The sequence below is a fragment of the Schistocerca cancellata genome, chromosome 1 (assembly GCF_023864275.1).
Source record: "Schistocerca cancellata isolate TAMUIC-IGC-003103 chromosome 1, iqSchCanc2.1, whole genome shotgun sequence".
Taxonomy (NCBI): domain Eukaryota; kingdom Metazoa; phylum Arthropoda; class Insecta; order Orthoptera; family Acrididae; genus Schistocerca; species Schistocerca cancellata.
The window spans coordinates 518,931,936-518,957,160 of NC_064626.1; the positions used below are offsets into that span (position 1 = coordinate 518,931,936).

At 42.2% G+C, this 25,225-nt stretch overlaps 1 protein-coding gene across 1 annotated transcript in view; it reads left to right on the plus strand.

The window, feature by feature from the left end:
• Positions 1-24,973, plus strand: part of LOC126187796 (glucose dehydrogenase [FAD, quinone]-like) — a 45,444-nt gene extending 20,471 nt beyond the window's left edge. Inside the window, exon 2 of the mRNA XM_049929114.1 lies at positions 23,426-24,973. Coding sequence (XP_049785071.1) covers positions 23,426-24,973 — 1,548 coding nt within the window. The remainder of the gene's footprint in view (positions 1-23,425) is intronic.
• The last annotated feature ends 252 nt before the right edge of the window (positions 24,974-25,225 follow it).

The window sequence follows — 25,225 nt, forward strand, 5'->3', positions numbered from 1 at the left end:
GAGATCAGGTATGCCTTGCAGGTTGCGAAGGCGCTGAGAGTCGATTAATATGGAGCCAGGTCTGTGTACATCGAGATGGATGTCTGAATGTAAGCCATAGAAACAGCAGTTATATAGATTTGTAGTGTTGGCAGGCTGCCGTCGGTACCCTGAGATGCAGGCTGGTCCCATTCAGTAAGTGGCTTCATGTAGCGACAAGCACACAGTGTCAACCCGTCGAGCAGGCAGCTGTTGAGTCGAAGTATGTCGTCAGCAACATGGCGTAGGCCCCAGGCAGCAAGGCAGCGTGCTGCTATGACAGACTGTGCAGAAGTCGGCCACATCAGCTAGTGCAGATGAGCGACTCAGTGTGGAAAGAACTCGAACAAAATATCTAGAATCATGTACTCCAGAGCCGGATGCAGTGTCAGTAGTCTATAGCAGTAAGCCTGCTGTTGTAGAGTGGGTGTACACAAGACAGGTTGCAGCTTGACAGCTATAAAGACCCATATGAAGGCATGGACCTCCAGGTTGGCACCCTGAATTCTGTAAAAGTCCCCAGTGGAACACACCAGTTCGACTCCTGGAGGAATCGGGGCTAGATGCAGCCAATAGTTCTTCAACTTGTGAAGGCAGCATCTAGTTTCAGTAGCTAGATGACCCATTTCAAGTCGACAACTGGCTTGGAGTACCTCTCATAGCTGGCTGTAGGTGCTGACAGACTATGCGTAGCTGAAATTGGCGGTATGTATGGTGGTTCACCACTGTTTCGCCAAGCCATCACTTCACGTCATGGTGAACGAGGAAGTGGCTTGTAGTCAGGCCCTGCCACAGTCAGCATCAGTACTTTAATGGTGTCAGGTTTTTTACAGCCCCAGAAGTGGTTGGCAAAGTTAGATATGGGGTGACTTGTCCCTTTCTGAGGTCTGGACTGATGACATTTTGTGCTAAACCAGCAACGGTTTTCAATCGCTGTGTGGAAGAAGCCGCTGTGGACATTTCAACATTTCAGAGAAATATCTTTTGCAATTTACCAAAGATAGATATAGATTCGGTCTTATGGGAATAGTTTAATTACATGTTTGTCTGCACATAACATTGAAGATAGCCTGCAGAAACTGTAAAGCGAATAAATTAAACTACAGTCCAGGACTTGATGATCTTCTATTCTTTGGTTTCATATAGTCTCAGCATCTCATCCTGAATACAAATTCACAATTAAACTGTTGTGGATTTTTTTCAAATTCAGTATCAGTACTTTCTTCCTGCTACCACTGTCTGGTATATCTTTCTTTATATATTGTCTGTCTGTCTCATCATAATGCTGCAAATCCGTTAGCAGCAGCATTACTAGCTGGACCAGTCTTCAGGGTGACACTACAAAAGAACCAAGTCACTTATTATGATAATCGGTACCATACTTAGTATAATTGTGGAGGGCTGTATGTATGTAATGCAACCAGGCAAATTATTTTACGGTCATTAGCATTAATACATAACATTTTTGGGGCTGTGTATCGAATCAGTAGTGTCCATCGTCAGGTATCGAGGCATTAAAATCACTCAAATACACTCCTGGAAATTGAAATAAGAACACCGTGAATTCATTGTCCCAGGAAGGGGAAACTTTATTGACACATTCCTGGGGTCAGATACATCACATGATCACACTGACAGAACCACAGGCACATAGACACAGGCAACAGAGCATGCACAATGTCGGCACTAGTACAGTGTATATCCACCTTTCGTAGCAATGCAGGCTGCTATTCTCCCATGGAGACGATCGTAGAGATGCTGGATGCAGTCCTGTGGAACGGCTTGCCATGCCATTTCCACCTGGCGCCTCAGTTGGACCAGCGTTCGTGCTGGACGTGCAGACCGTGTGAGACGACGCTTCATCCAGTCCCAAACATGCTCAATGGGGGACAGATCCGGAGATCTTGCTGGCCAGGGTAGTTGACTTACACCTTCTAGAGCACGTTGGGTGGCACGGGATACATGCGGATGTGCATTGTCCTGTTGGAACAGCAAGTTCCCTTGCCGGTCTAGGAATGGTAGAACGATGGGTTCGATGACGGTTTGGATGTACCGTGCACTATTCAGTGTCCCCTCGACGATCACCAGTGGTGTACGGCCAGTGTAGGAGATCGCTCCCCACACCATGATGCCGGGTGTTGGCCCTGTGTGCCTCGGTCGTATGCAGTCCTGATTGTGGCGCTCACCTGCACGGCGCCAGACACGCATACGACCATCTTTGGCACCAAGGCAGAAGCGACTCTCATCGCTGAAGACGACACGTCTCTATTCGTCCCTCCATTCACGCCTGTCGCGACACCACTGGAGGCGGGCTGTACGATGTTGGGGCGTGAGCGGAAGACGGCCTAACGGTGTGCGGGACCGTAGCCCAGCTTCATGGAGACGGTTGCGAATGGTCCTCGCCGATACCCCAGGAGCAACAGTGTCCCTAATTTGCTGGGAAGTGGCGGTGCGGTCCCCTACGGCACTGCGTAGGATCCTACGGTCTTGGCGTGCATCCGTGCGTCGCTGCGGTCCGGTCCCAGGTCGACGGGCACGTGCACCTTCCACCGACCACTGGCGACAACATCGATGTACTGTGGAGACCTCACGCCCCACGTGTTGAGCAATTCGGCGGTACGTCCACCCGGCCTCCCGCATGCCCAATATACGCCCTCGCTCAAAGTCCGTCAACTGCACATACGGTTCACGTCCACGCTGTCGCGGCATGCTACCAGTGTTAAAGACTGCGATGGAGCTCCGTGTGCCACGGCAAACTGGCTGACACTGACGGCGGCGGTGCACAAATGCTGCGCAGCTAGCGCCATTCGACGGCCAACACCGCGGTTCCTGGTGTGTCCGCTGTGCCGTGCGTGTGATCATTGCTTGTACAGCCCTCTCGCAGTGTCCGGAGCAAGTATGGTGGGTCTGACACACCGGTGTCAATGTGTTCTTTTTTCCATTACCAGGAGTGTATTATTTACGTTACGAACTCTTATTTTCATATCATCACTAGTTTGCGGATCTGCCTGAGTCAGTTGGCAGTTGTGGCGGAGGTCACATTCTCCAAGTGCTCTGACAACAGCGTCAGCAGTCATGGAATACTGTTTGTAGTTTTGTATACGAGGGTCGTCCACAAAGTAAGTTCCGTTTCTATTTCTGTCTACGGCAGCGCTACGATCGCAGTTCCGAGCATGCGCAGCAGTTACTCTGACTCAAGGAGAAGACATGTACGCCATTTTCAGTACGCTGCTGCTGCTTTGTAGTGCTTGTTTATAATGTCAGCCATAATTGAAAATGCCGCATGTGTGAAATCAGACCTGTGATTCGTTTTCTAAAAGCAAAGAAAGTTAAACCAAAGAAAATTCATCGGCAAATCTGCGAGGTTTACGGACAAAATGCTATGAGTGATTCAATGGTTAGAAGATGGGTCAGACTGTTCAATGAAAGACGAGATCAAGTGCACGATGAAGAATGAAATGGACGCCCGTCTGTGAGTACTGATGAACTGGTTCACACAATTGAAGAGAAGATTAAACATAACAGTAAGCTTAGACCTAGTACCCTTGCTATGGAAGTTCCGCAAATCTCACGATCACTAATTCATGAAATTGTTACTGAAAAACCACATGGTTGAATACACAGACGGCAACCTTCTATGAAGAAGGCATACACAAAGTTGAGCCACGCTATGACAAGTGCTTACAAAATTTCGGTAGCTATGTAGAAAAGTAGTTTAACGATTGTAGATTTTTGTACAATAAATATTTTTTCTGTATCTGTATACGTTTTTTTTTTATATAACCAAATGGAACTTACTTTGTGGACGACGCTCATATATTGCAGCGCTTTTAATAATGTCTGTTTAATATATCTGTTAAAGATATTGTATTTGTTAGTTTTAATTCAGTCGTGTGTTCTGTGGTTTGAAACTTATATCCAGTGAATATCTATCTATGGCGTGTTAGATTTTAGTCTTAACATCCACCTACCATCTAGTTGTTAGAGTCCGTGCAAGATATGGTAGCCGGTGCGCAGTGAGAAAATTTCGTCAGAAGTGCTGTGCGAGCTCATTCGTTTGTTCATTGGGGAGGCTGACAGTGTTTCCTCGCTTTTGGGTGGCTGTGATGAGAGAATCGAGGCGTACACCCTGCGGCCTTTATCAAACTATTTTACAGAATTCATTACATAAAGCAATTCATTTTTGCATTACTTATAACTTTATTTATAAACTTCATGATGAAGTGCCCATCGTTTTGTTAATGGTCATAGTTATGGTGATATTTGCATTTCAGTAAGACACTGAGAAATTCGAAAAAGTGTGCAATGAAAAGTAGGGTTTGCTATCATTTTGCGTTGGTGAATATTTACATAAAGTGTTGCTACTTGTGTAGTTTAACTAACCTATCGAATTTTTCTTGAGACTTGGGTAGAAGTCTCTATCTATCACCAGTCTCGAGAAGATTGATCTTATGTAGCTAACTCTTTTGTGATCTTTATAACATTTCTCATATCTCATAAACTGTTTGAGTTACTGATACGAGCCTTTTGGCAAATGATAGCAAGCAAAGAGGACAGTAGTTTGCCATATGGTGTTATTATATAACATTTCATTATCTACCACATTATTCTACAGACCTTTACGATGAGAGAATGTAATTTTTAAGGGCCATCAAGAACTGGTCAAATGAGAAATACTGCAGGTTTTGCAACAACGTAAATCAAGACATTACACGTTTATTTTTGTGCCGAGGATGTGCTTTTTATAAGCTATTGACCTTACTTGCCCTTAGTTCTTCACTTAGTAAACTATTGTTTCAGAATTGCCCAGCAGCTGCGACTGCACAACATGTTAGTGAGATGACATTGTGTAAACTCTGCAGAAAATTTTACGATGGCAACAAGAAAAATGTAGGTTTTACTAAAAATTTGTCCCTCTTGACGCCGCTCTGAAAGTACAAATAGTTAACAAATCAGACGAAAATAAATCGATGCTTTAGTAGCATTTTCAGCGAAATTCTTTTTAGATACCAACCAAAGCCGAGTTGACAGCAAATATTTTTGGATGGTCATCACACAAGTGTGGGCATGGAGCAGTTCCATGTAATATTTACAAAAAATATGAGTGTAGGCTTCAATTTAGTATGGCACTTCACCTGCAGTGCTCGATATTTCCCTACAGAGCGCCAACCCCCTGACTGCAACCCCCACCACTACTATTGTCCCCATGCTTGTCTTGTCGACTGCACATCCACTGGCCATGTTATTCTGCATGTACTCTATAGTTAATTGGTTGCATTACAGTGTTTTTTTATGATTTCTTGGTAGAGTCTGTTTAAGATTGTTGTTCAAAATATTTTCCTTTTTATTTTCCATTTTTTCATGCCTTCTGCTACCTAAAAGCAAATATCCATGTAGCTTTTACATTCTCACTTTTTATGTTAGCTGCATAGAACAGCAAAAGATAAGTTTTCATTAATTCTTACTTTGTTACTGTTCATGTTAATACTATTTAGGTTACAGTAAAAGTAGAGTCATCTCTATCAAATGTGGAAATTGTCATAAGTTAACTGCTAGAGGAAAAATTTATCATGAATATGGGTTGGTATTCCATTGAGGTGATTGTAGCAGAGAAGCCAACAAAGTATCAGATGAGGCTTTGTCCTGGAATTTTAGATTATGTAGTTAAAATGAGAGCATTGTGGAATGAGAAAGAAAGATTTGTACCCCTCAGGCAGAACTGGAAATGGTGTGTTTTGAATTAGATAGATCGTAAGGGGGAAGAGAAAATGGGAGCTGGGAAAAGATGACAAGTAATTAACAAAAGGAGAAAACTCCAGAAATCACATTTCAGATTCTGGTTGGCAATCAGGTTGACTTCTTACATGAAGTAAGACAAGTGCCTCAACCAGTTTTAATGCAAAATAGAGTGCAGCAGATTTGTAGCAAACATTTTAAGCTTAGATCAGAAGAAAACTGAGGTAGAAGAAAAAAAACACCCTGATGCTAGGTCACCCTCATGGGAGGGGTACAGGCCAAATGCTAGGGGAAAAAAGCTGGTCACAGAATGCAAGGTCGTAAGCAGTTTGGCATCTTATGCCAAGCTTAGCCAGGTGACAGAGAATATAGGGGCTTTGTACAGAGATTTTGTTGAAGAGGATCAGATACCTGCAGTAGAAGGAGAAGGTAACAGCTTGGCTAACAACCTAGAGTAAGGTATTGAAGGTGACCTGGAGGATATAGGTGCAGCATGACACACACTCCTACGGGGTTTGTTACGGTTTTGCAGTGCCATGGAAAGCCTTGGGTTCATGCAATAGTCAGCCCTGTAAACAAAGATGAATGGATTGCTTTTGACTGAAACAAATTCTCATATTTGTGCAGTACCTGTTGCTGCAATAGGGAAATAGGTATACACAAAGTGTGACCTCAGCTGAACAGGTGGAGAAGGACGCATTAGCTGAGAATGATCCATAAGTTGGAAGTTGGTCACAAACACGAAAGGTAAAATCCCTGTGATTACTGGTGTGAAAGTGGCGCGTTTTTTAGTTTAGAGTCATTTTGTAAACAGATAGTCCTGAAAGAAATTAGAAAAGAAAAGTACCATAATATGTGTACCAGTTTCCAGGAAAAGAAAAGCTAATTTATTTCATTGACACATTAAGAGGCTGAAAAACAAGGTGTGTATGTGTTCCTTGTATGCCTAGTAGATGGGGGAAGTTCTGGAATGACAGAAGTTCTAAGTAGTATGGCTAACAGAGCATCACTCCACGTTGTATTGTTGCCAAATTTATCAGGATGGCGGATCCAAGACAGTGGCCATGAATGTGGAAATGTCACAGTAATGTCTTTTCCAGAAATTCAAATTTGGCGAAAAAATAGGTCGCTTGGGCTACCTCCACTAACCTAACTCCACCTCCCTCCTGCTGCCATCCATTCTTACATCCCCCCCCTCCTGTCGCCTCACTCATCTGGAAATTGGTGGGAAAGGCCTCAGTCTGTGCTGGGCTATTGGATAGTATTTATTTTGTATGCATTGTTTATTTAAACAATTTGAATTGTAGTAGACAGTAGCTCCATCCGATGTGTTCACCATGAGGTCCAGAATCAAACTGATAGAGTTCAAAATGCCACGACCAGAGGGATTTATTGGCCCTTCCCCACCTGTCCAGTGATGTAATCCAAGATGGCCGTATGGGAAAAAGTGATGGGAAATTTGATCGATCTGTATCTAGCTGCTGGAATGGGAAGATAGACATAGTTGTTTACTGTGTGTATTATGTTTTCAATGGATGATATTCCTGTGCTGGAGAAAGATAAGATTAACGGGTATAGTAGCTGTAATCCTGCAGCCGATGACTGTGTCGATAGCCACCTCCACAATGCTTGGAAAGCAATGATATTTGGTGAATGTATGAGGAAGAAGAATAAGCTTCAACAAATTATGAAGATGCATCAGGATGGGTCTAAGTTATACTTTGCAGCTTATACTGATAAATGCATGTGCTGTAATTGTAGATCATTCGATAAAACTTCGGTCAGTCTTCTGAAGCACAATAGGCAAGGTGTTCGTTCACCCCAGAGTCTCTGCGTCTGCTGGAGGAGAGGCCAAGTGCTGGGCTCATGGCACCACCACGTGGTAGCCACAGGGGCGGCCGCATGCTAAGCAAACCCTGTCACATTTGAAATACCCACAGCCTTCCACCTTCCCATCCCTGGCGCACAAATACCCTTTGTCGTTGAAGTTGAACTGCTTCGGGAGTTATTAAATCTGGCGTTTAAGCAATGTGTGGAATACTGTCATATACATTACTTGACGATGTCACAGGAACTAAATGTACCACTGCACAAAGAGAGAGAAAGAGAACTTTTGCAGATGTTGCAAGAATATTTAAATAATTTGCTACCTAAATACACATTTTATTGTGAGGATAAACACCGCCACCACCACACTTGAACACAGACTCGAAAAATGATCGCAGCACTCCTGTGAAACAGCCCAGAGACGCTTTACACAATTTTATGGGAAACAAATCTTGAAACCGATATCAGCCACGATACCTGATTTTACAAGCCAAAACGACGATATTTGGAAGACGAAATAAATATCTCTGTAACTCCAAACAGGACTTCTCGAGTTTTCGCACCTTGTTTGAAGACACTACCAAAGAGAGAGAGAGAGAGAGAGAGAAATTTCTGAGTCCTACAGATGGTGTGGTGTTCGTCACTATATACCTCAATGGTGAGTGTACTTAGTTTATATTTTCTGGTGGAGTCAGGGACGCTATTTCCCTCACTTCTCGAAGCACAGACATGTATCTAGATACAGAGGGGACAATCAGAACAGTTACACAAACAGAATTCGAAGCACTGTCCTACAGACGAGGAAAATGACTGGAATTTTCGGTGAATTATCGATGTCCTACAGCTGCTGGTGTGGAGATATACTAAAGACACAGTGGCGGGTGAGTGACGGCATCCCGCCTATCTAAACCAGAAGAGGATGGTCTGCTTGGACTTATCTCTGAACACTCGAACAAAGTAGACATCACGTGACTCTCAGAACTTAACTTAGATACCTTGCCACCGTGTTGTTTGAACCATCCTATAGACGCTCCTAAGCCGTCACAAAGGATGTCCTGTAACTCTCTGATGTCGTGAAACTTCTTGTGAATGGAGCTTTCTGACTGTTTCTTACTGAACTTACCTGCCAAACTGCTGTTGCTGCCAGTGTGGGAGCACTGTCCACCATTTTCTGCAGATAACCAAATTACGAGACTTTCAGTGCAAGACTATTTGGTACAGATCGAGTTAAAATAGAAAATATACTGCAGTCATAATGCACTGAATGTTAAACCCTGCAAAAGTGGTCTGCAGATCATGAAATATGGAAACAATCGCACAAAGACTCTACCTCAATTACACTATTCTGCTAGTCTCGAGGAAAGTTTGAATTTTTCGATTTGGAACCTGCCGAATAGCTGCTGCTGCTGGTGTCAGAGCAGTGTCCCCATTTCCTCCAGATGAACAAATTACGAGAATTTCAGTGGCAAAACTATTTGTACAGATCTAAAAGAAACATACAGCGATCATACTGCACTGACAGTTAAATCCGCAAAATAGGTCTACTCATGAAATACAGAAACTATTGCCAAAGACACTTTCTGAGTTACGCTGCTCTGCTACTGTTGAGCAAATCTTGAATTTTTCAGTGTGAAACTAATCTCCAAACAGGCTATTTAGCCACATACCATATGGATGTAGTAAACACAATTTGTATCCTGCACCATACAAAATCATCACTTCGGCATCCTGCATATAGCTATCAACCGCCTGATACTCGTATGTATACCGCAAGGACAGACATATCCCCCCCCCCTCCCCTCCACAAAAAAACATAAGAACATGCATTAAATTTCCTGCTTATCGATCGCGATAAACGGAAAATCTGGGTCCGAGTCTTCGTCCGGCACAAATTTTCATTGTCGTCATTCCATTCTATAGCTGATGGTCGTCCTTATTCGCAATTGCGAATATGTTTAATGTATTTCATAATGGCTGTAGTCGCCATAGTGCCTGCTCCTTCGAACATGCACGCGTGTCCTAAGGAATTTTGAATCGTAATCAGAATAACACACGCACTGTAGTATCGTATGAGCACGTGCACCGTATGTAGTTATCGCACCAATAGATTTTTCCAGCGAGGTGGCTCTGTCATTCACCGCGGCCAACACGCACGAGTCAACTGCCTCCGCACATCCTTGCTTAATACGCGATCAGAGCGCCCTCAGCCGACTGTGGTCACACTTCGAACTGGTGAACAGAGGCTGGGCTGGTCCCGCCGGCACAAAGGCGTTACTGGTCCGGCCCCGACCAGCTTGCTTGCGTACTACCATGCTTTCTACAGCCATCTCCAGACACTGGGATTACAAAAACATAAGTATTTTCACATGCTTTGCCAGAATGTCATACCATTTACACGATAGTTCTCGATATCAGCCACGTAGCAGTATGTTAACGATCGCTTGCACAGTATAATTACGAAGATAAAGAGTGGAAATTATATCTCTAGAAATCTGAAACTTTAGCGAGGTGCAACGATGTGGAACTGAGTAACTAGAAACTCATCTATGAAGATCTTTACGCGAAAACCCGAAAAAATAGAGAAAACTGTTAGTTCCACACGTATTTTTTCAACGAATACCTGTGTCAGTGATATAACATATTACAAATCATCCTTGTACTTTAAAAGTCAATTAATGTGTTTCTCATGACTAGAGAACCAGCAAACGTCTCTTCCACCTGGTTTTCACCATCTAGATGCACACAACACACGTCACAATCGATGTTTCCTCAAGCAAATAAAGACAGGAAATAAGTAGAAGCAGTCAGCCAGTCAATGTACATGGCAGGGAATAATTGTCCAACACCCAAACACACATCCATGTTGCATCTTCTCAAATTTCCATGGAGAACATCTACATCCACATCTACATCCATACTCCGCAAGCCACCTGACGGTGTGTGGCGAAGGGTACTTTGAGTACCTCTATCGGTTCTCCCTTCTCTTCCAGATGGTCGGTATGCCTCTGTATGGGCTCTAATCTCTCTGATTTTATCCTTATGGTCTCCACGCGAGATATATGTAGGAGGGAGCAATATACTGCTTGACTCCTCGGTGAATGTATATTCTCGAAACTTCAACAAAAGCCTGTACTGAGCTATTGAACGTCTCTCTTGCAGAGTCTTCCACTGAAGTTTATCTATCATCTCCGCAATGCTTTCGCAATTACTAAATGATCCTGTAACGAATCGCGCTGCTCTCTGTTGAATCTCCTCTATCTCTTCTATCAACCCTATCTGGTACGGATCCTACACTGGTGAGCAGCACTCAAGCAGTGGGCGAACAAGTGTACTGTAACCTACTTCCATTGTTTTTGGACAGCATTTCCTTAGGATTCTTCCAATGAATCTCAGTTTGGCATCTGCTTTACCGACGATTAATTTTATCTGTTAATTCCATTTTAAATCACTCTTAATGCCTACTCCCAGATAATTTATGGAATTAACTGCTTCCAGTTGCTGACCTGCTATATTGTAACTAAATGATAAAGGATCTTTGTTTCTATGTATTCGCAGCACATTACACTTGTCTACATAGAGAGTCAATTACCATTCCCTGCACCATGCGTCAATTCGTTTCAGATCCTCCTGCATTTCAGTACAATTTTCCATTGTTACAACCTCTCGATATACTACAGCGTCATCCGCAAAAAGCCTCAGTGAACTTCCGATATTATCCACAAGGTCATTTATGTTTATTGTGAATAGCAACGGTCCTACGACACTCCCCTGCGGCACACCTGAAATCACTTTTACTTCGGAAGACTTCTCTCCATTGAGAATGACATGCTGCATTCTGTTATCTAGGAACACACATGATCACGAAGGCTGCCCAACACATACTGAGTATTAGTTTACTGTTCACTCAACTAAAGGGCGACACGGTTGGGTGAGTTGCATTCTTGTACTCCAGTCCGTCTATTTCAGACAGCTCACAGGCTACTGCCACCATGCAGTCCCTGAACACCAGGCATCCTAGGAAACCAGTCACTTACAATTAATAATTACGACTGCAGTCTCAATCTGATGATAATCAACAATGAGCGAAGTATCCGAAATACCCTCTCCTGACGGCTGTGCCTCTGGAAATATGCAAATCCATATCCTTCTTATGACTGGACATAATTTTTCACGTAAAAAAATCTTTCACTCCCCTTACGGCTATCGCAATTTTCCACGTCGAATCCATACCTCCCCTATGACATAATCATTTTCTTTGCACTTGGCTGTAACACTGTCCACAGTCACATACTTTATAAGGCCGCTGATCACAGCGAATCTATCACACATGCCCTACTGAGTATAATATTTCGCCAGTAACTAAATGCTGGCGATATCAAAAGATACTGAGGGAAAATCGGTGATGGACGGATAAGCCTCATTTGTTCTTCTTGCGATTGGTACCACTGTGTCTTAGGAAGAGAGATGTAATCTTCTTACAAGCCATCAGATGTTAAACACACGATCGCAACTCCTATGTTTAGTGTCGCCCTGCATTAAAAGTGGTCTTGGTTCTACAGGTGCATACAAGTATCTCTAACAATATCCATGTTAAAAACTATACGAGCTTTATAAATCCCGGTATAGTATTGCTTACAAATGATGTGGTCTTACACACAAATACTGTGACACTGAATGTAGACAGTGATCAGGGGCTGTGTATTAACAGACTGGAAGTGCACTTGCACTTCGCCAGCGTTGTAAGCTCGTAAGAAAACCACCGAATTTAGAAAGTGACTTGGATAAGGAACTTAGTATTAAGCCGGCATTTGCAACTACCTCATGCCGCCGCTAGATACTTATCATGCTAACAAACAGTATTTGTAATGCATTCTATCCCAAAGGAATGTCACAGGTTCTGTAATAAATCCACTGAGGTATAGGCAAGGAAGGATGATGGTTGACTGACAATGATAACATGCAGTAGATGGTGTACTACACAATGAATCACTAAAAAAACACTAGATTGAGGTCGTAAGAAATGTAGAAAATCCTCTGCGTTTTCAGATCTATGGTGTTACGCCTTCTGGTAGAAATACTGACTGCAATTTGGAATCAAATGTTTCCATTCAACCCATACCTGCGTAGGATCCTATGGAAATGTCTTTTAATGATTACAGCCATTGGTTAATCAGATTGGTGCTAATCTCATATCTTTCGAACCTATCTGCTACAGTAAAACTCCCGTGTGGTTTTAGATAATCCCTGTGCATCTCAGTCACTACTTCCCCCCCCCCCCCACCACCACCACCACTGCAGCTTTGTCCATGTGACGGTCCCCTTTAAGTCGGAACTGAGCAGAAGTCAGAGGGTGCTCTATCTAAGACCTCCTGCAACCTGTGGAGAAACAGGGTGAGCTGTGTTAATGCAACTGGATAGTCTTTTTTGACCACTCAGTGGAATGAGACCATAGTGTTGCAGCTGCACCAACTTTGTACGATGTGTAAGGCCAATGCCAAGCGAAGCTTTCTGTTGCAGCGCGAGGTAGTAGAAAAGACAGTACTTGAAGTTACAGGAACTGGGAGATGGTGGATTTTGCTACTGCATTGTAATTTGTCTCCAAACTACATACAGGTACTGCAGTCTGAAGGAGATCTTCATCCTTCAGGGTGCATTCACATCCGTCACCAAAACATTCTTTCTCTGTCATCGTTATTATGTACCATCCAACAGAAAAAAACACTACAACAGGAAAAACTCAGCTAAGTCATTCATCTGACAGAGAACTCGCTAAGATTTTACTGCATCCCTGTTTTCCCTGTTTTCCGATGTATATATCGAGAACAAGTACCGTCTTTGTGCTGGCATCGAGCATATGTGGCGATCCTATTAAACGTAGAGGTATTGATCCAGTGGAGCAGGTGAGCATTTTCGTGCATTTAATCATTTTTTCGTTTGTTCTGTCGGGTGTGTCAGTTGTGTGGTATAACCTGTGTTCTACTCGTACACAACTGCGTGTTTTGTTGTGACTTAGAGCACTATCTACCTGCTAACATTAACAGCAAACCTCTCCATACCACAGTAATCAGAGGTCTTCCAACTCAAGTGTGATGATGAAGAAACATGCCCATCCTAATTCGGGCCCCTGCCGCATCTTGGGGCTTGGGAGTCTTCAGTTTCATAACTATGGTGATTCAAAGTTAGTGGCAGGTGTTTGTGATTTGTGAGGTAATGCAAATCACCGTGTATACATCTGCTTGACAGATGTCTTGTTTATGGAGTTAGTGGCTGCATGCCATGTAATTTCACATGTCGAACACTGCTGCTACGCGTTTGTCTGTTTCCTTACCAGTACCTTCTTGGTACTGACTCCTGACATTTGAACAATACTTTAGAATTGATAGTCCAAGTGATGTATGTCAAATGCTTAAAGCTCGATCTGTCTGGAGATCCATCATGCATTAAACCACAAGCTTTCTTCTTCTTAACCATCTGTTATATCATCACAACATTTTCATATCTACTACACACTGATTTGGGGTGCTAAACTCCTCAAAATGCGCGCGCATGGAGAGATTTTTTGCACATGGATGGGTGCTTTGAGTAATATTGGTGTGGAACAGCAGTTACAGACTCAGCTCGCTCTGTTCTTTCATGAGACGTGGAATGTAGTGGTCTACGTCTGGCCAGCTGCAATTAAATCGATGACAGTGTTGCAGGGAGGGTTGGTCAAAGACAATCGAGGAGATATTTCAATCTCTAACACACTTGATGATGAATAGATGTACAGCACAGTCATCTATCTAAGTTACAATCTAGTATATGGTACTCACGAAGTAGGGGAAGGGTCATTTAATGATGATACACAAATGGGGAAACATCCTGACATGTCATTGGTTGGTGATGAAATTATGGAAAAATGAAATGGTAAAATTGCTCAAGTTGGTCACACTATCAACTCTGATTCTTGTTACAGCACATCGATTGTGTCTTTTCCTTCCCATCTGTCCACTTTTACACTGTTGATTACACTATATTGATTGACTGACATCATTTGTTTGAGATAAAGAGTCTTGGTAGAGGGGCAACCACTTATAGGGATGGCGAGCACCAAAACAGTGATCGTGTACATGACTTCAAAAAATGTTCAAATGTGTGTGAAATCTTATGGGACTTAACTGCTAAGGTCATCAGTCCCTAAGCTTACACACTACTTAACCTAAATTATCCTAAGGACAATCGCACACACCCATGCCTGAGGGAGGATTAGAACCTCCACCGGGACCAGCTGCACAGTCCATTACTGCAGTGCCTAAGACCGCTCGGCTAATCCCGCGCGACTACATGACTTCAATGTGAGAAATCAATCAAAATGGAATACCAAGCCATCTGCTATCTTGTCACTGTGAAATATGAGTTTAAATGTCGAAGTCATAATCACCTTCAGACAGCTGTTTGGAAACGCTCTACAATGCCACAAAATTCTTCTAGTTTCTGTATATTGTGATGTCTTCCGCATTTTTTGTCGATAAGGAACATCACATCTTTTATTTCAGTCATCCTGTGTGTGTGTTATGGGAGCAGCAGCATAATTTATACCATCCAATGTCCAGTTTTCTGCGAGACCCATTGGATCTATACACGTTAATGTCAGTTTAGAACCTGACACAGATCTCTAAGTTGTGGTGGCAGAAACAGAATTTATGGCAGCGTACAAAGCTGTAGTCATACACCGCTTGGATGTGCAGAAAAAACAATGTATCAAACAACAAAACAGCAACTCTCTCTTGCGATGGGGGGGAAATGGTCCTCCTATAGTACAAGCGATGAAACTTTACACTAGTTTGTGTAGGTGACTTCGATCACTGGTCACCTGCTCCGATGGAATAGTACCTGTATATTTAATAGGATCGTCACATATGCTTGATGCAAGCACAAAGACGGTAATTGTCAGATGAATGATGTTAGCTGAGTTTTTATTGTTTGTAGGGTTTTTCTCTGTTGGATGGTACAAAATAACGATGATAGAGAAAGAATATTTGGGTGACAGACGAATGCACTCTGAGGAATGCAGATCTCCTTCGGTTAGCAGTACCTGTATATAATGTGGAGATGTGTTGCAATGCAGTAGCAAAATCCTTGTCCTTCACCCACTTCCTGTGACTGCATGTACTGTCTTTTCTACAATCTCATGTTGCAGGAGGAAGCTTTGTTTGGCGTTGGCATTACACATCGTACACAGTTGGTAGAGCTACGACAATAGGCTCCCATTTCCACCGACTCGTCAAAAAAGACAATACTGTTGCGTCAACTCATTAAAAAATATCTCCATAGGATCCTACACATGCATGTGGTTGAATAGAAACACTTGATTCACAATTGCAGACAGCATCTCTACCAGAAAGTGTAAAACTATAGATCTGAAAAGCCAAAGGATTTTGTACATTTCGTACAACCTCAATCTAGTATTGCTTTTCTTTTTTTTTTTTTAAAAAAAAGTGATTCATATCATAGCACACCCACCTCTTTCACCTATAACCCAGTGGATTAATTACAGAACCTGTGACATTGCATTGTGATAGGATACATTACGTATACTGTTTGTTAGCATGATACGTATTTAGCAGCAGCATGAGGTAGTTGCAAATACTGGCTTAATACCAAGTTCCTTATCAAAGTCACCTTCTAAATTCGGTGGTTTTATTACAAGCTTACACTGCCAGTGACGTGCAAGTGCACTTTCAGCCTGTTAATACACACTCTGCAATCACTATCTATAGTCAGTGTCATGGAATTTATACGAAGGATCACTTCATTTGGGACTAATACCATACCTGGATTTATAAAGCTTGTATATTTCTTAACATGAATATTGTTATCGATAACTATATGCATCTGCAGATCCAAGACCACTTTTAATGTAGAGCGACAGTAACACAGAAGTTGGGATCGTGTTTTTAACGTCTGATGGCTTGTAAAAAGATTACATCTCTCTACCTCATGGGAAAAATGTAGTGCTCCGAGTTGCGAGGAAAAATGGCGGACAGTGCTCCTCCACTGGCAGCAGCAGCAGTTTTGCAGGTAAATTCAGTAAGAACAAGTCAGAATGCTACACTCACGAGAAGTTCTATGATGTCATTCTAGTGAGGGTATAGGAGCCTCTGCAGACTGATTTGAACAAGATGGGGTTAGATATGTTTGGCAATTTCTGTGACATCTGAGAGTCATGTAATGTTTTCTGTGTTTGAGTGTTCAGAGACAAGTCCAAGCTGTCCATACACCTGTCATTCAGACAGTCAGTATGCTGTCCCTCACCTGCCATTGTGGCTTTAGAGCATCTCCAGATCAGCAGCTGTAGGGCATCAAAAATTCATCCGGAATTCCAGGTATATTTCTTGTCTGTAGGACAGTTCCTCGAATGCTGTTTGTGTAATTGTTCTGATTGTCCCAACTTTACACACGCAAGTGTGAGCTTCAAGAAGTGAGGAAAATAACGTCCTTCACTCCACCAGAAAATATAAACTAAGTGCACTCACCATTTAAGAATAATGATGAACAACACACCACCTGTAGGACTCAGAAATGTCTCTCTCTCTCTCTGTCTCTGGTAGTGCCTTCAAAGAAGCAGCGAAAACTCGAAAAGTGGTGACCGTCCTGTATAGAGTTACAGAGACATTTATTTCGTCTTCCAAAAATCGTCGTTTTGGCTTGTAAAATCATGTATCGTGGCTGGTATCGGTTTCAGGATCTGTTACCCACAAAATTGTGTAACGTATCTCTGGGTTGTTTCACAAGCGTGCTTTGATCTTTTTAGAGTCTGTGTTTGAGGATGGCAGCATACATCGCAAAATTGAAGCACATTACTGTGCAGTGATCTTTTTTGAAAGTGTATTTAGAGTAATGTCCGGCTGTATTTAATAACTCATGAAGCAGCCTGTGCTCAAAGACAAGGGAAGGCTGTGGTACTACCCTGAAAAGTGCACAAAGTGTCTCAGGGGTGGGTTCACAAGTGTGCTGCAATCCTTTTTGGAGTCTGTGTTCAAGTGTGGTGGTGGTGATTATCGTTGGAATAAAATGTGTATTTAAGTAGCAAATTATTTAAATATTTTTGCGCCATCTGCTAAAGCTCTCTTTCTCTCTCTTTGTGCAGTGGTACATTTAGTTCCTGTGACATCTTTAAATAATGTATATGACAGTATTCCACACACTGCTTGAACACCAGACTTACTAACTCCCAAAGCTGTTCATGTTCAACGACAAAGGGTATTCGTGTGCTGGGGATGGGAAGGAGAAAGGCTGAGGGTATTTCCAATGAGACAAGGTGTGCTTAGCATGTGGCCATGTGGTGGTGCTGTGAGCCCAGCACTTGGCTTCTCCTCCAGCAGATGCAGAGACTCTGGGGTGAATGTGTTGCCTATTGTGCTTCAGAAGACTGGCCGAACTTTTATCGAATGATCTACAATTACAGCACATGCATTTATCAGCATAAGTTTGCAAAGTATAACTTAGACCCAGCCTGATGCATCTTTATTATTTGATGAAGCGTATTCTTCTTCTTTATACATTCACCAAATATCACTGCTTTCCAAGCATCGTGGAGGTGGTTATCGACACAGTCATCGGCTGCATGATTACAGCTATTGTACCCATTAATCTTCTCTTTCTCCAACACAGAAATCTCATCCATTGAAAACATAATGCACACAGTAAACAATTATGTCCATCCTCGCAGTCCAGCAGCTACACACAGACTGAGCGAATTTCCCACCATTTTTCGACATCCTGCTGTCTTTTATTATGTCACAGAACGGGTGGGGAAGGGCAATGGCGCTCTCTGGTAGTGGTGCTTTGAACTAGGTCAGGTGGTGTCTGGACCTCATGGTGAACATAGTGGACGGACAACTCAAATTGTTTAAATACACAATGTATACGAAATAAAGACTTACATCCATCCTGTCCAGCAGTCCAGCACAGACTGAGTCCTTTCCCAGCTAATTTCCAGATCCGGGATGCTTGTGGATGGACGGGGGAGGGAGGGGTAGGGAGGTTGCTGGAGTTAGGTTAGTGGAGGTAACCCAAGCGACCTATTTTCCCGCCAAAATTTGAATTTCCTGCCATGATATCACTGTGACGTTGCCACATCTGCGGCCGCCATCTTGGATCCGCCAAATTGAATAAATCTATCAACAATGCAGAGAGGGGTAGTGGTCTATTTGCCCAATTACTGTTCTATGACTCTCTGTTCACCACATAAATACTAAATGCGGAGATGGAGAAGTTCAATATCAAGGATTGTAGACTAGCATCGTTTTGCGTAGAATTAACATGGAAAAAGAAGCTGTAACCTATCTAAAAGTTTCCCTCATCAAAAAATTAAAAAAATTATTTAATGTGTATAAGAAACCAATAGTGTGTGCAAGTGAATTGTTATGACAGAATACTTTTCTGGAAATTGAAACAGCCTACATATCCACTCTAGTAAACTTTCAGCTACATATGAGAAATCTAGATGCATTATTAAGCGAGCTGTCAGAAAAGGAGAAATATTTTGTACTTTGTGGAGATTTCAATGTAAATTTCTTAAGAGATACAGACAGAATATGATCTGGATCATTATTTAGGTGTTTCGATCTAATTTCAACAGTTAATTTTCCAACTCGTCTGCAGCAAGATAGTATGACCCTGATAGATAACTTTTTATAGACAGTTCTCAGGCTGAAACAGTTAATGTGTATGCAACTGTTAAGCGAGTGTCTAACAGCGATGCACAATTAATGGAAATAAGCAGTACTGCACCTTACAGCTCTGAGGCATGTTGATACAAAGCAGTGAGGCCTATTAACGAGAATAAGGTACATCGTCTGTGTAGTAAGTTAAAGGCCGAGGTATGGAATGAGGTATATATAGAAAGATATGCTAATAATAGATTCAATTTATGCCCTACTAAATTTGTGTAAATATCTGAAAATAGCTTTTCAGAAAAAGAATTCAGAAATCCATAAAAAAACAAGTAAGGTATGTATAACTAAGAGAATTAAAACCTTATGTAAATGGAACAACAAAATTTATATAAAGGCCATATTAATCAAGATATGATGTTACTTGCACACTACAAAAAATACTGTAGTGTTTTAAGAACCCCTGCTGTCGTCTGTTACAAATCTCCACAGTGCCAGCTTACGTAAGTAGCTTTTACTGTGTCTTCATAGTAATATATTTCTTAAATTTCGTTCATATTTAACTATTTAAGAAGTTTAATCTCGAGTTTTAACTGTAAGTGTAAGTTCAGGCACTTAACAGTTTTCAGTTCTTCTGAACAGCCAACTACACAACTCATTAAGGCTTTTTGCATCCATTGGTGACATGTCAGAAGGATAGCAGATTACATAACTAGATTTTAGTCTGCTTTTATAATTTACTTCTTTAATTAGTCTTGGTAGGTAGGTTGGTTGGTTGATTTGGAGGAGGGGACCAAACAGGGAGGTCATCAGTGCCAGCGGATTAAGGAAGGATGGGGAAGAAAGTCGGACATGCCCTTTCAAAGGATCCACCCTGGCATTTGCTGAGGCAATTTAGGGGAATCACGGAAAACGTAAATCAGGATGGCTGGATGCAGGTTTGAATTGTCGTCCTCCATAATGTGAGTCCAATGTGCTATCCACTGTGCCACCTCAATTGGGTCAAGTAGTAGGTATTAAAATCCATGGAGAAGAAATAAAAACTTTGAGGTTCACGAATGACGTTGTAATTCTGTCAGAGACAGCAAAGGACCTGGAAGAGCAGTAGAACGGAAAGGACAGTGTCTTGAAAGGTGGATATAAGATGGATATCAACAAAAGCAAAACGAGGATAATGGAATGTAGTTGAATTACGTTGGGTGATGCTGAGGGAATTGGATTAGGAAATGAGAAACTTAAAGTATTAAATGTGTTTTGCTATTTGGGGAGCAAAATAACTGATGATGGTCAAAGTAGAGAGGATATAAAATGTAGACTGGCAATGACAAGGAAAGCGTTTATGAAGAAGAGAAATTTGTTTACATCGAGTATAGATTTAAATGTCAGGAAGTCGTTTCTGAAAGTATTTGTGTGGAGTGTAGCCATGTATCGAAGTGAAACATGGGCTATAAATAGTTTAGACAAGAAGAGAATAGAAGCTTTCGAAATGTGGTGCTACAGAAGAATGCTGAAGATTAGTTGGGTAGACCACATAACTAACGAGGAGGTATTGAACACAATTGGGGAGAAGAGAAATTTGTGGCACAACTTGACTAGAAGAAGGGATCGGTTGGCAGGACATGTTCTGAGGCATCAAGGGATCACCAGTTTTCCTCATACATTTAAAGAGACACATTTTCTGGACTTAATGAAGAGTTAGTTACATAGCCCATAAAACATTTGAACTATTCCTTAGCCCATAAAACATTTGAACTATTCCTCTATCGAAATGATGTGGCATGAGTCAGTTTAACAGATACATATACACAATTAATGCTAACATTAATGAACACATTATTTATATTTCTATGCATGTAATTACACTCAAAAACTACTTTTTTTAAAGGCAGCCATATTTTTAAACAAACATTCGTCCAGGGAATCAGTGTGCTGCATTATTTCGATAATTTCGATTTACAAGTAGTTCTGCAGGTCTGTAGGCTATGTAGCATGACTCCAAGCATGTCGGGGAGAGTGTTTTGTACTATGTGAAATCCATCGCTGAATAAATTGTTCCAAAATAAATAAAGTACACTCGTTCCTCTCTCCAGCAGCCCAGCACAGGCTGAGTCCTTTTCCCGCCATTCCCCCCCTCCCCAGACCGCCATCTTGGATTACGTCACAGAAGGGATGACAGTGCCCTCTGGTCAGTTGGATTCCAGACCTCATGGTGAACACAGTGGATGGAGCTACTGCCTCAAATTGTTTAAATAAACACTGCATGCAAATTAAAGACTTATGTCCATCCTATCCAGCATCCCAGCATAGTCTGAGTCCTTTCCTCACCAATTTCTAGGAAGTGGTGGCGGTCGGATGACTTACGTTAGTAGAGGTAGCCCAAGTGACCTTTTTTCCCGCCATTTCCCTAGGTTATTGCAGGTAGACCAAGGGACCTTATCCCCACCAAAATTTGAACTTCCCGTCACGACGTCATTGCGACGTTGCCATTCCTATCATCGCCATCTTGGATCCACCACCTTGAAAAAATTTGTCAACAATGGAGAGTAGGGCGATATCCTTGTTGTTCCAGTACTTATAGTTTGAGAGGAATAGTGATGTCCATGCCTACAACATTAGAAGAAGAAACGACCTTTCTTACCCATTAATACATCTGTCAGTAGCTAAGAAAGTAGTTCAGTACATAGCAACAAAAATATTTTTGATCATTTGCCCAATAACACAAAATCTCTAACAGGCAGCAAAGGAAGTTATAAATCTAGCCTAAAATCATTTCTCTAGGACAACTCCTTTTATTCTCTGGATGAATGTTTGTTTATAAATATAGCTGCCTATAAAAAGTAGTTTTTAAGTGTAATTACATGCATACAATTATAAATAATGTGTTCATTAATGTAAGCATTAATTGTGTATATGTGTCTGTTAAACTGACTCATGCCACATCATTTCGATAGAGCAATATTTCAAATGTTTTATGGGATATATAACTAACTAACTCTTCATTAAGTGCAGAAAATGTGTCTCTTTAAATGTATGAGGGGAAAATTGTATGATTTGATCCTTCCCAAAGCGATATGCTCACGTGTAAGTGTTTCTGAATGAACTATGCAGTTGACTACAGCATGTGCATCCACTGCCACTGAACGCTACAGTGTTGAACATCTGTCCCAGTTCTTGTAACACCCTTCAGCACTGCTTTAAGTCTTGTTTCACTTTACATAGTCTATCAGTGTACATGTGTTCCTTATGAAAGATCAGTAGATCAGATTTATCCAAAATATCACAGTATAAACACAGTATGGTCACTATATAAGCATTAACTACTCTGAAAGTGTTTTGGGGCTGCAATGTGTTTACGACCGATAGAGATGCTTCACATACATTGCACTTGCATAACGAACAGTACAGAAATGTAACAACATGCCTCTTGCCCTTATATATGTTATTATATACAAATGTAAGCTTAAGATAAGGAGCATAGTTAAAGAATGGCGTAATTTTTAACGAAATAGCCAACACATGATTACATATAAGAAAAGAACAGATGTTCTGTTGATCATTTGGTGTAATATGTATAAGTAAATTGTATAGTTTCTAGACTACTTCAGTTTTAGCAAACACTTGAATGTCTGGGGGAAGTTTCTGAGAGTGTTATTATCCTTAAATATTTTTTCTTCATTCAGCATATTGATTCTTTTGTGATAAAAACCTTGTGGGAAGTGACACATGAAACGTGCCAGAAAAATTCTATCTATAAAAATGATGATAGGCAGTTGACCTTCAAGCAATCAGTGAACATGCATGCAGCAAGACAACAGCAGAAAAGTGTCAACAAATATTTAGACATCAGAACGTCTTCTTGGCAACACATAAGTCATGAACTGCTTTTTCATTTCTGTGTAGGCACGATTAACTTTTAGACATGATGTAATCCTGGCAACTGAACAAACAAGTGATAACTTAGTTAACATGCTTAATAACATAAAAAACACTTAAGAGATTTGTATGGCTTGGGGTCTGATAGTGAGCAACAGTGGCATGAAATCGTGTTGTTGGTTAAGTAATGGTATAAGATTAATAAATGCCAAACAGCGTGACTGGCTTACATGCATACATATAACATTTAATATATCAGTCACAAGATACCAGTTTACCAACACAGCTAATTATTGTTGTTTGTACATCTGCAGGTAGACTGGTCATACTTGACAGAGCCTGATGGACGCACTTGTCTGTCCCATGTCGGTGGACAGTGTTCATGGCCCAGTGGCAAGGTGCTGGGTGGCTCCAGCGTGATCAATGCTATGATTTACATCCGAGGCAGCCCGCAAGACTATGACAGCTGGGCTGCTCTGGGCAATGACGGCTGGTCCTATCAGGACGTCCTCCCATTCTTCAAGAAGCTGGAAGACTTTGATGAGGAGGATCTGAAGAGGAGACCACACACAGAAGTGGTACATGGTCGTGGTGGACCCATCCACGCTGCCAAACCAGCTATGCTAGACCCTGGACATCAGGTTGTGGAGGCAGCTGCAAAACAACTTGGCTACACCATCATTGAAGATTTCAGTGCTGAGCCAAACCTGGGCTTTGGACAGATTCACTGCACCATCAAGAATGGTTCGAGGTGGAATGCAGCTCTTGGCTACTTAGCCCCAGCGAAGGACAGAAACAACCTGCACGTGGTGAAGTTTGGCTATGTAACGAAGGTACTCATCAATACCACAATCATGACAGCTGATGGCGTGCAGTATTTGAAAAATGGTAAATTGATGGAAATCAAGGCCACAAAGGAGGTAATTCTGTCAGCAGGTACTATCAACACACCATACATCCTGATGCATTCTGGTATTGGGCCAAAGGAGCATCTAGAAGACATTGGAATAATGGTAGTGAAAGACTCTAAGGTTGGTCACAATTTGCAGTTGCACGTACCATATACAGGGTTGTATTATACTAGGAAGCCTGTACAGGCCAAATCGGCAGAGGAAGATGTCTTTGAGTACCTGACAAACAGGACTGGACCTTTATCAACTACAGGAATGAGCAGCTACTTGGGATTTGTGCAGACAGATAAAATGGCTCATCATATCCCAGGGCTACCGGACATTTTGTTGTATTTTCTGAAGGCACAGAAATCAATGGCCAGCGTGATTGCCAACATTTTCAACTATGACCGGGAAGCAACAGAGGCACTGAAGGAGATGCTGGAAGATGAGGAAGCGCTCCTGGTTTTGCCAACACTGCTAGCACCACGCAGCCGTGGCCGTGTCAGACTCAGGAATGCAGGAACCATGGTCCCGCCCGCTATCGAACCTGGCTATTTCCAGGATCCACGCGATCTGGACAACCTTTTGGCTGGCGTGGAGGTAGCACATCGGTTGGGCAAGATGGGGCCAATGCATACTGCGGGCTACTCAGTACGCGACCTGCCACTGGGGGCATGCGCCGGCCAGCAGCCACTGACCTCGGACTATTGGCACTGTGTCGCACACCACCTACTTCTGCCACTCCACCCGGTTGGCACTGCCAAGATGGGGCCAGCTAGCGACTCTGACGCAGTCGTCGATTCCCAACTTCGCGTCCATGGGGTGCGCAACTTGCGGGTAGCCGATGCATCCATCATGCCACTCATTGTGCACTCCAACACCAACGTACCGTCCATCATGATAGGCGAGAAATGCGCCAACATGGTGACCCAGCACTGGCGGCGACAATACAGCGAGGCTTATGTCTAAGTGGTCAGTTTCTTCTGTAGACAGTGGTAATAGTGGCTCAATAATCAGATCTAGGATATCTGCAATGTACGATGCTTACTGAATGGGAATGTACCACTCCCGAATTTCGACTTTGGTAGTTAAAGCGTGGCGAGTACCTTCCACTGTCACACATTAATTGGTGGTAGCTTGTATTATGTTTCTATCATTAAAAAACTGCTATTCTGTCGCTCCCAACAGACAGTTAATACTGCGCTACTGCTGAGAACACTT